The 15,952-nt window shown below is 42.7% G+C and overlaps 1 protein-coding gene across 2 annotated transcripts in view; it reads right to left on the bottom strand.

Annotated features, from left to right (window-relative positions):
- Positions 1 to 3,213: 3,213 nt before the first annotated feature.
- LOC141069537 (T-box protein VegT-like) overlaps positions 3,214 to 15,952 on the bottom strand; it is a 71,536-nt gene continuing 58,797 nt past the window's right edge. For both annotated transcript variants that reach the window (XM_073559188.1, XM_073559187.1), the window contains 8 exons: positions 6,532 to 6,679; positions 6,012 to 6,114; positions 5,623 to 5,787; positions 5,401 to 5,547; positions 5,255 to 5,325; positions 5,078 to 5,172; positions 4,790 to 4,967; positions 3,214 to 4,665 (listed from right to left, as the gene is read on the bottom strand). In XM_073559188.1, coding sequence (XP_073415289.1) covers positions 4,284 to 4,665; positions 4,790 to 4,967; positions 5,078 to 5,172; positions 5,255 to 5,325; positions 5,401 to 5,547; positions 5,623 to 5,787; positions 6,012 to 6,114; positions 6,532 to 6,659 — 1,269 coding nt within the window. In that variant the 5' untranslated portion in view covers positions 6,660 to 6,679 and the 3' untranslated portion in view covers positions 3,214 to 4,283. The remainder of the gene's footprint in view (positions 4,666 to 4,789; positions 4,968 to 5,077; positions 5,173 to 5,254; positions 5,326 to 5,400; positions 5,548 to 5,622; positions 5,788 to 6,011; positions 6,115 to 6,531; positions 6,680 to 15,952) is intronic.

Genomic DNA, 15,952 nt, shown 5'->3' with positions numbered 1-15,952 from the left:
ACGTCTCCCCTTTCTGCCCAAGAGGAAGCCATAGCTCTGGCGGAATGCGCTCTGATACCCTCCGGAGGTTCTTCATTGCTCTCAGAGTATGCCAGACTGATCGCGTCTCTAATCCACCGAGACAAGGTACCCCTTGTGACCTCATATCCCTTCTTTTGGCCCTGGAAGGAAATAAATAGAGCCCTACTCTTCCTCCAGCTGCTAGACCTCTCAATGTATTGTAATACTGCTCTTCTAACGTCTAGTGTATGGAACTTTTCTTCCTCTGGAGTAGAAGGGTTACTAAAAAATGAAGGGAGATGGATCTCTTGTGACCTATGAAACTTCCCTGCTACTTTTGGTAAGTATGAGGGGTCCGGTTTTAATATTAGCTGATCCTGGAATGTCAACAGAAAAGGGGATTCTATTGAAAGTGCTTGTATGTTGCTAACTCTTCTGGCTGAGGTTAGTGCAACTAGTAGTACTGTTTTGAGAGATAGGTATTTAAGGGATATTGAATCTAATGGTTCAAAAGGAAAGATGTGTTAGGGCCTCCAGTACAAGATTCAAGTCCCAAGGAGGAACTCTGGGTATGTGCACCGGTTCGCTTCGCTCACAGGCCTAGATAAATCTGGCTATCCATCTATTGCCTGCCACATTATAACTATAGAGGGCCCCTAGAGCCGACACGTGGACCTTTAGTGTATTAACCGATAGTCCTAAATCTTTCCCTTTCTGTAGAAATTCTAGGATTGGTGTTATCGGAATTTCTCTAGAATCGGGGGCTGTGTGAAACTCTAGGAATTTCCTCCATACCCTGGTGTAAATTTTTGTCATAGCCAATTTTCGACTCTGCAGAAGAGTATTGACTAATCCTTCCGAGAATCCCCTTGCTCTCAACATTTCCCTTTCAAGTTCCAGGCCGTCAAGTGGAGATTGTCCACTTGAGGATGGAAGAATGGCCCCTGCGAGAGGAGCTTCGGGGTAGAAGGAAGCACCCAAGGGTCTTCCGGTAGGGGACGTGTACAGAGGGCACATTCTTTATTTTTTCCCTTCTCTTAGCCTAATGCAGAGATGTAGCGTAGGAGAGAGAGAGAAAGAAAGAGACATTTATCAGCTTTGTAGGCAGAGAGTCGTCCACTCACCCAGAGAAGCTGTAGGTACCGGCTCAGGAGGTTGAGAAGGAGGCTTGTTAGCGTGGCTTCTGTGGCTTCTATCCGAGGAACCTCGGTGAAAGTGATCCTTGGCTGCCGCTGTATCATCTGCCTGGGGATGCGTTTCCTGTCTTGGTGAAGACATGTTTGCACACAGTAATCATATCCCCAAAGCCTTATATGCTCCTTCAATATGCAGGTACCCTCCCCGCCCCAGGTGCGCCTGCTTATCCTAGGCGCCGCTAATGTCTGCGTCCGGCCTGGAAACAGCCGCCGGCCGCTTTGACAATTAAACAGTTTCCCTTTTTTTTTTTTTTTCTTCACAGGAGGGGGCGGGGAGCGCCTCTTCATGTCCCTGCAGCCGCGCGTGCGCTCTGCGCTGAGGAACCTCCGGTAACCCAGAAGTTCCTCCTTACCATTTCCTGCCTGCGCTGCATGTGCGTGTCTTCCTGAACGCTGGAGGATACCGCTCCCCCTCCGGTTCGCGCTCCCACACAGACCGGGATGGATCATCCCCGAATCCCGATGGTGTGTAAATCTGCAGGGGAACCCCGGTCGGCCTCACCCGGTACCAGCGTTTTCTGCCCGCGCTGCTGCGGCCCCAGCCGAGGAGGGAGCCGATTCACAGCACTCCCCCGTCGCTGCATCCGGACCGGAACCCCTGCCGTTCCCGCAGAGACTGCACTGGCGGTTCCTTGGCCCAGGTAAGAGTCTGTAGGAGAATCCTGCGGTTCCGATAGGAACAGGAAACCAACTGAGGAGGAGAGGCGGACCACCCTCTTTTATCTCTGTAGGTTTCCTGTTCCTATGGGCGGATCCCTCTCTCCAAGTGGGTGTTGTCGTGGCGAAGGGTAAAAAGGTAATATGTACCCAATATGAAATCCTTTATGTATCTAGTGGGGATGTGCAATTTGAACTATTATGTGACGTTCTAAAAAATAAGCACACAGCACCAATTGGAGCTTAATAGTACTCCCATGTGCTCACATGTTAAGCTATGCAGATGCACTTTATGAGGCCATGTGTTTTTTTTGCAATACTATGCTTTCCTATTGAGCGCTATTACGGATATGTCATGTTATGCAGATGCACTTTATAAGGCCATATGGTATTCTGCAATATAATGATTCTTCATTTAGCGCTAATATAATCTATAGGAATTTTCCTGATATTATGATAACGTATAATTTCAAATTTGACATATGGAGATTGTTTTGAGATTTTTTAAAATGCCTTTCAGTATATTTGGTATTTATATTTAGAACTGATAGATTTATATTTCAATGTTGTCATCCCATTTGAAGCAGATAACTGTTTCCTGCATATTGCACATGCTAAACTCTGTTTGGTTGTTTGATGGTTTGAGGCATCTTGTTTTATTACATGTCTTATATGTTGTTGAAATAAAATTTGTATTTTAGATAATCTGTGTTTATAGCACACATCTTGATCTATATGTAGCCTAATCCCTACAATGATCCTTGTGTTCTATTGGTATTTGAAGTGTGGCCCACTCCTTTTGTGAGGGAAATGGACTTGGGTAGTGGTGTGCTTACCAGATTGTACAAGTTGCAGAGTTAATAGACAAGTACATTATATAGATAATGCATGTAGGCATCAGGAATTTCACAGTAGAGAAACTTATAAAGATAAGACTCACTGTGGGATGTTAATCCAATTTACTATGTTAAACAGACTTCCTGACTAGATAGTGGTGAAAAGAATAGGACAAATAGACTGGAGAGCCAAACATAGAAATGTCAAAAGTAGAAAATAAAAAAAAAAAAAAAATTTGAAAGGTTTAAAATAAAGGTTACAAAGCAAGCTTTCAAGACTACTCCAGTATCTTCATCAGGCATGTGAAAATAAATATATATCTCTCGCTCTATAATAAATATATATATATATTATAATCAGTGACATGGCGTAAAATTATTACCTCATGACTCTGCTCTTTGTATATTTTTGAGTTTCTTCTAATACTTTGTTATACCAAGCCTGATGGAGACCCAAGTAATCTCGAACGCTTGCTTTGTAACACTGTATATGAGGAGATATAAATTCTATCCCAACAGTCAAATAAATAGGCCCAAAAGCTTTTTATTTTCAGACATACTACATTTAGTTATTACAGACATTTATTGAAGGTGCAATAAGACCCTGACCCACAAATGTACATATCAGTATTTTCACTTTCCGCTTAAATTCATTAAATAAAAAACAGTTATAACTAAAAAGGATATTCCTAAAATCTACATATTTTATTTTTGTTTTTAAATAAAACCTATTTACACATATTAAGCTCTATACACAAGACATACGATTTTATATCTTAAAACCAAGATATGGTGGCTCAGTCTGAGGAGAAAGGCTCTATATAGCACTAGTTACTAAAGATCAAAACCCACTGCAGCCTGTAAGGCAAAGTATATATTTGTGAAAATTTCTCCAATCCACCAGTTAAACCCACCATAGAAATCGCTAGTTGGAACACACATGCTTTGCAATGCACAAAACATGTAATAAATGTAAAAGCTATATGCACTTGTAGAAATCATGTGCCCTATAATGTGCTCATTAGAAAAAGTGCAAAAAGCAAAAATGTTACAGCTTAAACATAATATTCATACAGTAGAGAAACAGACACCACCACTGTGCCAAGGATTGCTAAACAATGCATTATTATAAACCCTTCCAGCAAGCTGAAAACTGAAGATGGGCAGAGGAGGTAAATGTCTTTAGGCTGTTATTTAAAATGTATGTACAGTAGAAGATGATCTGTATTCATGTAGTCCATCCTTATTACCATCCAGTCGCAATCTAAGACCATCTTACATTTGTATTTAGTCCGTCAGCAAAGTAAAACACCATCAGTACCAGTAATCTTTTGGATTTTGTCGAAATATCAATTTCTTATTTTAAAACCATTCCAAAAGCAAAAGAATCTATATAATAAACAAAAGGATCCTTATTTCCTTTGTACCAATCGTTTTAAGCCAGACCAGTTTTTAAAACCATATTGTCCCATACCAATTCGATTTACCAAGATCCAATCTTGGTGAATCAAATGAAAAAAAAATAAAAAATGTAAATGAGATAGCGGTGTCATGTAATATGTTTGTCCAGTCCATGGTCCATACTTTCTTCGATTCACCAGCAAGTGAAGGGAAACAGAGAATATTGGCTCCAGTCTGACATGCCATTGTGTGGGTGGGCGACTGCGCCTTGTGTGCTTCGTTCTGATGGATAGGCGTAGCTCATGGGGCGATACTGTCCTTGTGAAGGTACCATCCACTGTTCGGCCCCATATGTGCCATATAGGGGTCCTCGCAGACTCTGTCTCATAGGCGTTTCAATGGGAAGGTTCATTACACTTGAGCGATCCGGTGCAGGTTGCAGTGAATGGAATGAAGGCACCTGCAAAGCATCAGACTCCGGCACGGTGGCAACATCTGGTGTGAGACGTCTGCCTTGTGCTCCATGCGAATCCACAGAGCCTGAAAGTGGCTGAAGATACCTTTTGTTTGGAGTTCTGTGATTTGAAATGAAAAGTAATTAAGTCATTATCAACTTTTTGGTTACCTACACAATAACACTATTTTACATTATATGTACACAACTGCACAAGGTGATCAGCAGATGCCTACAGTACTCGCCTGCATAAAAAGCTGGAGGAAGATGAAGGAACCTGCTGTTCCTGGCTTGAAGATCTTGTCAGATCTGGGGAGTTAGGGGTCAAGTTCTGGCTTCCTTCAGGATTTGGAACCCACTGCAAGTATATTCCTGTAGGAACATCAGCAGGCTCTTCCTTCAAACGTACAACTTTACAGTGATCTGAGAAATAAGACAAAACAAAGAATAAATGTTGAGATCTTTTCAGTGATCCACCAGAAAAAATTTTGTCCTCTAAGACAACCCATATACTAATGATAAAGCAATACCACCTTCTTTTTCTGCTTCAGGACTGTTCTTTCTTTTCTGGCTTTTGTTTGGACTTTGTGGCACAAGTTTCATTAGGTCGTCCCTGAGGCAAGCAACACTGAAAGTATTATATTAAGTTAGTGAAAACTACATAACCGCAAAAAAAAAAAAAAAGTGGGTGTCCTGTAAGATGTTCTTACCTTTTGCGAGTTCTTTCTTGTTCCCGAAATCCTTTTGCAAATGGGTTGTGATCAATTTTCAATTTTGTGATCTGTGGCATAAAGGAAATAATTTAAAGTAAAACTTCAGTACAGATCCATATTAGAATGTCTGGTCTCAGCCATACCTTCTCATTCTGGTAAGCAGTCACTGCAGTAAACTCTGTCTCTGGGAAGCTGAACACCTGCAGTAACCCCCAGCGGCTGTTATACACATCGTCCGACTGGATAACATGGAACCTGGGCTTGTATCTGTGCATAGAGTGCAAGATGATCTGGAAGAAAAGAATAGTTTAAAGCAAAGCAAAGACGAAAGTGACTCGTATCCAAAACGAAAACACGTCATTTACGTGTCCATGTTGGTCCAATGTGTTATTGGTGAGTTTTAATTTTTGAAAGCAGATGAGATCCTTCATCCAGTGGGTACCAGGGGCCGGCGAGTCGGGGTGAATATAGGTCCTGCATGGTGGGTGCGGTTCCGCTTTCCCTGCAGCCTCCCACTGATTCTTGCTCCACTAAAGAAAAAAAAAACAAAAAACCATACAATTCCAACTAAATGTATAAATGCATCATACCCTCATTAAAGCTATATGTGGAAATAAAATGGTGACTATATATAGGAAGATAAAGAGTTACAGTGAGCAAAAACGGTCCACTTAATGCACCCACTTTAGTGTCAATCACCACGTATATTCCTGACCATAGCTATAAAGTCCTATAGGTTTTCAGTAATATTTACCTTGTATCTGCAGTTATCCGTGGGAACAAAGTCAACTAGCACCAAATATTTAGTGAAAGGATGTAGTCCATATAGTCTAATCTTGCACTGCGGGAACATCCGCCTGCAGAGAGTAACATGTTTAAAGATACAAAGTGATTGAAATACCCATTGCTGATACATATATAGTTGGTTCAGTTTCTATTTGTAAATGCCATCTTATGCATTTCATTCTAAAAAAGCACAAAAAAAGCAAACATCTATCAGATACAAGACTCAAACAGATGTTTGCTCAATAAATTGCAACCGGTAACAATTACCTTTAGAAGTAAAAAAATCTGTAGTAATAAAGCTAGCCCAGGAACAAAGAGGGAGGTGTTCTAATATCTAGATTAAAAAAGGCAATACTCATAACATTTGTATATACATGCACTACTGACTTCTTTTATATAATTATATATTTGGCCGACTTTGATGCTATTTCACTCTAGGAGGTGAATAGAAGCTTGGCACGCTAGACATGACGTCACCATGCACTCACCTTCCTGATTTAGTGATGATCATCTCTGTCCCTTCTTGGTGGAACTGTCTCCATAAGTCCAATTCCTCGAGCGACGCACTGACAGAGTTGGGAAGGTAAAGAGAATCTTGATTGTTAACACAGTCCATGTCTGTTGCGGGTTTCACATCTAAAAAGAAGCACAAAACACAAGACATGCCATGTATACTCCCCAAATCTTGCAGAGTCTCTTATGTCCCATGGCTACAGTATTGAATTCTATTCATAGCCCAAAATAATCAAATATCACATTACTTACAATTTAATTATTCTTCTTGATTAAAAAAATAACCGTTCTATATGGCTGGCTACTGTATAGTGTATATGGAGCCACGTAGCTTCCCAGACTATGATTCTGTCTAGGTCTCTACTTACCAGGCACGGAGAGCATGATCCTTCAATAAGTCCACTCACACGTCAGACTATTATTGTGTCCATGGATAGACAACATTTAAAGGTAAAGGGAGGAGCCATGACACCTTCCTCCACCCCAACCTGATCTCCTATACCAGGTCTTTGATGTCTCAGGACACAAAGAGAGGAAGGATCTTGTTTAATGATAGGGGCAGGAGCAGGCTGACCAGTGATTAGCATGAGGCTGATATACAGGAAACCCTGCAGGGGAAATGCAACTTCATTTAGTGTTAACTCACTGCAAAGCAAACAGAATATGGAAGCCTTCTCTGGCACTCAGGAGATGGGTTCTCAGATTCATGGCCAGGCCAGCCTGACATCTTGTAACATTTACCAATTTTTACAAGTCTAATCCAGTGGATGGGAGGAAAGTGTTTGCCTTTTACTTGATATAATTAAACATGAGCAGACTAATATAACTTGCAGTGTCAGATACCCACATGGCACAATGCTTCAGGAGTAGAAATTAAAAAATAAACGCCCGCATAGCTAGAACTGGAGAGTATGCGGTGCTCCAGGTAACAGACAAATGGAAGATCTTACAAATAAAACAAGGTTTCCTAAATCTTTGTGCACAAAGTAAGTTTATTTTTAGCGATTGTTTAGGTTGATACCAGAATCTGCCTGAAAAAAAAAAAAAAAAAACACAAACACATGCTCATGCCATAAGTAATTTTACCAATTGTAATTAGCCATTTTGCTATTTATTGTACCGTCAGTATTTGTCAAAAATCGCACCACTTTGTAAAAATATAAATCTGCTTATGATTTGTATTGGCAGCTGTATAATCAGAATGGTGAAAAAAATATTTACAAAAATACGTAATTGTATTATAGAAATGCAAGTAAACAAGCACTATATTGTCAATGCAATCAGTGCTCAATTTGCCTCTGTGACGACAGCAACCATTGACTGAAATTTTTCATTTTTTATTTATTTTTAACATTGGTTGTTCAGGGCTTTGCTTTTCTTTTACTATGGGCCTAAAAACTATCAAGCAGTGAGTTGCTAGCGGAAGCTACTACCTACCTTTTCTACCTGGTGTTGGTGACTCAGCAGTCAACAGCTGCACCTGTCTATTCAGCTGCTCCACATCAACAGAGCAGATCTTCCTCTTCTGGGCTGCTCAGTTGATGGATGTGACTGCCGACATATTGATTGACAGCTGGCTCCCCACAGTAAAGGGCCCGTTACACACAGCGATCTCGCTGGCGAGATCGCCGATTTTGTGACACATCAGCGATCTCTCCAGCGAGATCGCTGTGTGTGACATCCAGCAGCGATCGGCACCCCCGCGGGGTATCACTGATCATGTTGGATCGTCCTGGGCCATTTTTTCATCGCTGGTCTCCCGCTGGCCAGCACACATCGCTGCGTGTGGCAGCCGGAGCCAGCGATGAGCATCGCTGCACGCAGGTTACCAACAAAAACATCAGGATTCTAAGGGCTGCAGGGCCCTTAGAAACCTGATGTTTACCCTAGATACCAGTGTGCACTGCAGGCAGGGCGGGAGGTGGAGGCAGAGCGGCGCACAGACCGGAGTAGCTTTGCTATCTGCTACTCCAGTCTGTCAGACCGGAGTAGCAGATAGCAGAGCTACGCCGGTCTGTCTGTGCGTCGCTCTGCCTCCACCTTCTGCCCTGCCTGCAGTGCACGCTGGTATCTAGGGTAAACATCAGGTTTCTAAGTGCCCCACAGCCCTTATAAACCCGATGTTTACGTTGGTAACCAGCGTGCTCGCTGGTCCTGATCGCTGAAGGGGCTGTCTATGTGACAGCTCACCAGCGATCAGCTAACTATGTCCCAGCGATCCCATCCACGTCGGATCGTTGGTGGGATCGCTGGAACATAGTTATGTGTAACAGTACCCTTAGGCAGCTAGGAGCTGGCCGTCAATTAGCATGATATCGTCATCCATGCCCCGTCAACAGAGTAGAGCAAAAGAGAATCCACTACTCTGCCAACATGATGTCAACGGAAACCACCAATCCACCGGCAGAAGCGATCTGTGTCCGCTCTGTGCCAGCAGAAATCGGCGTTGAGCACAATTACCTGCCTCTTAATTTCTTTACTATAGGCAGAAGAATTAAGTAGTCCTGATAACTTCTTGAAACCATCCCTATTGTTCAGTAAGGGACCAAGTTGGGGCTGAAAATCGAAACCATAAAGTCCTTCCAATGGTAGGCTGTTCCTATACATATTAAAACAAAGGCTGAAAATTCTAAAAATCAGCCTAACAGGACCATAACACGTGTTTCAATATTTATCAAAGACCACATATGGATAAAGTTTGCTTACCAAATTTTTTTCTTTCCTTGTCTGTATAAGGAAGTGCATATTTTACACTTTACAAATCAATTTTGCCATAGAAGATTTAATGTAAGCAATAGTTTTGACATGAATCAAGCCTTGTATCCCAGTAATCTGAGTACGCAATTTACACGGTATAATGTGAACAATCGCATTCAGGTCTATTATAAACTGACATGAGACCATAAGTAAGGCTCTGTAGCCGAAATGTGTAGGTTTATTATGTGATTAGAGGAACCGCCATACTTTTAATGCACAAATAAATGTGAAGTTTTATATCAAACGCACCTGCTTCATCGCTGGAGGACTCTTTCGTTCATTACTGCTGCGCGACTGACCTGGGCGGCTCCATGCCATGTCCACGCCATGATTTCTTCTGCAGCATACCTGGTGAGCCGACTCTCCCCCTTCCCTCCCCCTTTTAGATTATAATTTCACTAATGCACTATTGATATACTACAAATATAATATGTCACGCAGTAGAATTTGTAAAGAGCAATAACTACGCCCCAACTATGATAAACGAAAACATATCCATATGTTATTGGTCTTTATAGTGAAAGACTAATACATATATATAAAATATACACACACAAATCATGTAGAGAAAAATGGAATTGTGATTTTCCAGGATGTGCACCTGTGGCTGCAGGCAAGCCTATAACTGACAACCACGCACAAGTTGACCTTCTTACGGTAATAGTGGTGCCATCTGCTTTTTTCTCTTTTATGCATTACATAATATATCCCCATTAGTACAAGCAACATGCATGGGTAAAATAAAAATGTATACATACACCTGGGTTCAAATCCCACCAAGGACAACATCTGCAAGGAGTTTGTATGTTCTCCCCGTGTTTGCGTGGGTTTCCTCCGGGTTCTCCGGTTTCCTCCCACACTTCAAAGACATACTGATAGGGATTCTAGATCGTGAGCCCCATCGGGGACAGTGTCAATGTCTGTAAAGCGCTGTGCAATTAATGGCGCTATATAAATGAGTAAAATAAATAAATAAAAAAAATACACAGGACAGATGAAGTTTCTTCCACATATTAAGAAATTAGGACATTTTTGTGATCGAGTCCTTACAGTTCCTGCACCAGTCTCATTAAAGGGGTCTAGACACACAAGAGAGGTTTTGTGAATTGGGAGAGCTACACATGTTCCCTGTTCCAGGGAAAACAGGAACTGAGGCATCCTTTACCCTGACAAACACAATACACAATGAACACTGACAGTCAAATGCAGACTGAACCAGAAACTTGAAATCACCTTGTCCCTTTCAACTCCTAATGTTCCTAAATGAAGCAGGTAGACTTTATTGTCTAAAGACTCACGGCTGGACCCCATTGTCCTCCAATCCACAAGGGCAGTGCTGAATGGCAGCAGACAGAGAGGGACATTGGGACCAGAGATACCAAGTAGACATCCTGTTCCTGTGGCCTAATCCCCCACTGGGGCAGATTTATCAATGTGCTCTACCTGTAAAAATTGTATAAAAAGGCCATTAAAAAACACACAGTATATCCATGTGTCACCACCTTAGCCCTGCCTCCACTTTTTTTTTGGCAGTTTCCATTCATCCTAATTTCTTGAAAGTTACCATTAGATAAGAAGCAATATCTTAATTGCATAATAAGCAGATATTACACATATAATATGGGATTTATAGCAAGATAACCTGCAGATTTAAATAGAATAAGCTTATGGGAATATAAAAAAAAATAAAAAAAAAATCATGAATTACTTTTAGTACTGAAATTATGCTGATTGGGCTATAGAATAAGAATTATCTATTCTTTAGACATTATATATATATATATATAGCTAGCTTTATATATATATATATATATATATATATATATATATATATATATATATATATATATATATATATAGCTTTAGTTCTGGACATAAAATGGCTTCTATGAAGCCCAGAAAACCATCATCGCTGCAGCCTAGCAGGTTCCTTTTTATTCCGCTAATAGAACAGGATATCTGCTAAGTGTGACATCCTGTATGCAAAAACATTATTTTCAATAGGACAGCATGGTTTCTTTTTTTTCTGAAACTGGTTCAGCGTAGATCAATATTTTCCAATTCAACCGATACCTTTTGTGAAGAAAAAAAAAAAAAAAGTTTAAACTATAGAAAAAAAAAAAGTATTGGTCCAAGAATATAAAATCTAGTGGATTTATTGTAGATTTAAAGGGACTGACAGCTGATGCATGATGCCTGTGGTGGTCAGCATGTATCAGAGAGCAGCTGTATGATTTCAGCTATGTATGTTTAGCTCAAACGCTGCAGCATTTCAGAGAAAAACAGATTAAAAGCTGCCGGCGAGGGAGCCACACAAGCAAGTCCTGGAGTGACAGGTCTGTCCTCATACACGCACGCATGTTGAGACTACTAATTTCAACGCATCAGGCAGGTGCAGCGGTTTTCCCTTTAAGGCTATGGTCACACTATCAGTATTTGGTGAGTATTTTACCTCAGTGTTTATAAGCCAAAACCAGGAGAGGAACAATCAGAGGGAAAGTATAATAGAAACACGTCACCACTTCTGTATTATCACCTACTCCTGGTTTTGGCTCACAAATACTGATGTAAAATACTGACCAAATACTGAATGTGTGCATATGGCCTAAAGCTATAGATGGGAACACTGATTTACTCAGAACTAACACTATTGAGGATGCAGGCACATACAGGACCTGGGCTGGACTGGCCATCAGGCAATTCTGGCAAATGCCAGATGATCTGATGTTCGCAGTGGGCCACATTGATCACGACACTGTTTGCAGTACTACTAGCCCCTTTCTTTGGCAAACAGGAGGCTGTGGTAGCCATCATACTGTGCACAAAGGGGGCTGTGGTAGCCATCGTACTGTGCACAAAGGGGGCTGTGGTAGCCATCGTACTGTGCACAAAGGGGGCTGTGGTAGCCATCGTACTGTGCACAAAGGGGGCTGTGGTAGCCATCGTACTGTGCACAAAGGGGGCTGTGGTAGCCATCGTACTGTGCACAAAGGGGGCTGTGGTAGCCATCGTACTGTGCACAAAGGGGGCTGTGGTAGCCATCGTACTGTGAACAAAGGGGGCTGTGGTAGCCATCGTACTGTGAACAAAGGGGGCTGTGGTAGCCATCATACCTGTGAACAAAGGGGGCTGTGGTAGCCATCATACCTGTGAACAAAGGGGGCTGTGGTAGCCATCATACCTGTGAACAAAGGGGGCTGTGGTAGCCATCATACCTGTGAACAATGGGGGTTGTGTTAGCCATCGTACTGTGCGTAAGGGGGGGCTGTGGTAGCCATCGTACTGTGCATAAATGGGGGCTGTGGTAGCCATCGTACTGTGCATAAAGGGGGGCTATGGTAGCCATCGCTCTGTGCATAAAGGGGGGCTGTGGTAGCCATCATACTTTGGATAAAGTGGGCTGTGGTAGGAATCGTACTGTGCATAAAGAGGGCTATGATAGCATTATACTCTTAATGGTAGTCTGATGACCATCATACCGTGCATAGGGTGCTATGAAAGTCATTAAACAGACCTGTCAGCAGGATTGTGCTCAGTAACCGACACTGTCAAGTCAGCACCATTATACTGATTAAAATGATACGTTGGTTGACGAAATCTGTCTTATGGCTGTTGTCTCATCTTTATTTTTAGTTTGGAGTTATTTATATGCTCGTGCTCCGGGGCGGCCCGTGGAAAGGTTTATATGTTGTGCTCTGATTAGGGATTCATCTGTATGGCTTCTGACAGGTCACTGATCCCTCACTACCTGCCCCCTAGTTTACATAATGAATATTATATTTATTTAAAAAAATAAAATCACCTTCTGCAGGCAGGCACCGGCAGGACGATTGCCTCTATAATGTGTATTTATTTTTTTTATGGTATACCTAAAATTCTTAAAAAAATAAAGTCTAAAAATGGCGCCAGCACAGTAGCCGCTATCGGTGAGGCAATTTTTTTTCTCTAGCAAGATTGCGCTGCCTGCACAGTAGCAGCTATCGGATCACCGATAGCTGCTACTGCACAGGCGCGGCCGGGGCCATTTTTTTTTTTTAGGAATTTATGTATATCATAAAAAAAATTATTAAATACACAGATGCGATCATGCTGCAACGGCTGGCAGTGATTTTTTGTCCACTATATATAATATGTAAACTAGGGGGCAGGTCAGTGAGGGATCAATGACCTGTCAGCAGTCTGCATTATGTGTAGGAGGGAAAGTTCCCACTGTGTAACCGGACCGGAACCAAGGGGACTGCCACCAAGGTTCCTATAGGAACTGTTTCCGGGGGACATAATGAGAGGATGGACCAAGGACGGTTCTAGAAGGAGTGGGGGCGGAGCAGGTATAAAAGGAACCGAGAACGCCAGCAGGGGGCACGCGACAGAGCAAGAGAAAAGGAGCAGGAAGCCTAGGTGGCGCCAGAGAGCCAGAGCCAGAAGGAGTGAGCGACGACCAGAGAGATTGGAGGGGGGCTCACCATGGTTAGGAAGGAGACAGCACCGAGCAGCCCAGCAGAGGGACGCCGACTGAACGACCGCGTTCCCGTCACTCCAGCCTGCGGTTGCGGCCTGCTCGCTGTCACCCGCGGCGGCCACCACTGCCCAACTTCAGCCCGCGGCTGTGGCCTGTCCGCTGCCACCCGCAGTCGCTGCTGCCCGACTTCAGCCAGCGGTTTTGGCCTGCCTGCCGCCACCGCTGCCCGACTCGAGGCTGTGGCCTACACGTCCAGGTCCCCGGCCACCACCATCCCGCCTCCGTCGGGAGGCCCAACACTGAGGAACTCTTCAGGGACATGTTGTGCCTTCGCTGCACCTGGGCGTAGGAACGCCAGAAACTTACGTTAATTCCTCGTCGGCTGGGCCCAGGGGCTGAGACGCCGAATAGACACCGACCACCACTCTGCCGGACGTCAGAGAAGGATAAGTGACACGATGTACTTGATCAATCATAGTTCTTGGACCCGTAGCCGGCCATACCACGGCCTTATAGTACCAGTTCCGACCGGGTTAGTTAATATTGTGTTACTTGTGTATTCTTGTTTGGATCCCTGTGATGATAACTGTTGTCAGCTTGTTAGTTACTCAAGATAGCCCCTACATAAAAGTTACATTTTAAGCTCACTCCGGCTCCCATCTCGTCACTGCATCCCGTGCACCTGCAATTACTACATATGAATACCTAATCAGAATCAGAGCACCACTTGAAGCGCCACCCATAGCCCTGAAGCACAAGCATATCATTAACTGAAAATAAAACAACAACCACAAGATGGATTTCATCGACCAATGTATCATTTTGATCAGTATAATGGCGCAGACCTGAAACGGCGCCAATCCTGCTGACAGGTTCTCTTTAATGTGAGGGAGCATTTTTTGGGGGTATCATACTTAATGGAGGCTATGGAAATGGTTTTGCAGTCTGTTAGGGTGCTTAACTCCTTACCGCCATTGGACAGGATAGTACATCCAATGGCAGTACCCCCGCTTTGATGTGGGCTCCAGCGGTGAGCCCGCATCAAAGCCGGGACATGTCAGCTGTTTTGAACAGCTGACATGTGCCCGCAATAGGCGCAGGTGGAATCGCGATCCACACGCGCCTATTAACTAGTTAAATGCCGCTGTCAAATGAGTAAGGTCGAAGGGGAGCAATGATGGATGGAGGAGGGAATTGAAAGTGTTATGGTTAAAAGGAGTTGCGTGTTTCTCTACCTTCTTTCTTAGCTAAAGATATGCTAAAGGGAATTTTGAAAGATAGGTACGGAATTCAACATTCCCTATAGTGAATTGTAATGCCCAACTTGTAATGAAAGTACATTGTATTACTTTACATTAGAGAAATGGTGCAATTACTTTATTTTCATTCATTGACTTGCTCAGTTGTCCCTCTGTTTTATTTGGCTTGGTCAGGGATAAGTTTCCCACAGCGTGATATACCTCTTCATTAGATTGGAGCTCATCTGACCGTACAGATTACTTGTGCATGGCTACTTAAAGGGGTTCTCTGTTTTAATATTGATGATCTGCCTTAAAATAAGTTATCAATACCAGATCAGTGGGGGCACAACACCTGGCACCCCTGTGATCAGCTGTTCCCGGCTGCAGTTGCATGTGATCAGTTGTGAAGCTGCACAGCACCATCAACTGCATAGTGGCTGTGGCTGGGTGTAGCACATCCACTCCTATTCAAATAAATAGGGGTGGATCTGAAGTACTCTGCTGTAGCTACTATGCAGTTCAAGTCTTTGTGCATTTCTGTTCCATAGAGGACATAGCTGATCTGGGGGCAAGGGAGTATAGTAAAGGATAGATCAACAATATTAAAAATATTAATGGAACTGACAACCACCTTTAAGCATGTTGCTATTAATGTAGAACACAGAGGAAGGATGCAAGCTTGTTATATTATTGGGGACTGTGCCAGGTCCATTGGATACTATGGTACTACAAAGTAACTTTGGCATTGCCATGTTTTACACAAATGCTGATATTGTTTCTAGCACATTTGAGTTGAACGGTGTGATCATGACAATGCAATTACCATATATACTGTGCTGGCAGTATTATTTGTTCAAAACTACTATAATATTTTCTATATGTTTACTCCAATTTAGTAAATCCAAAGGGAGTTCGTAGTTATATTCCGCTCTGCCGCTT

Source organism: Dendrobates tinctorius, unplaced genomic scaffold (genome assembly GCF_039654945.1).
Source record: "Dendrobates tinctorius isolate UK_male_01 unplaced genomic scaffold, ASM3965494v1 ptg000265l, whole genome shotgun sequence".
NCBI classification, from domain to species: Eukaryota; Metazoa; Chordata; class Amphibia; order Anura; family Dendrobatidae; genus Dendrobates; species Dendrobates tinctorius.
Note: the sequence above shows the minus strand (reverse complement) of the source record. Positions and strands in the feature narration are given on the sequence as shown.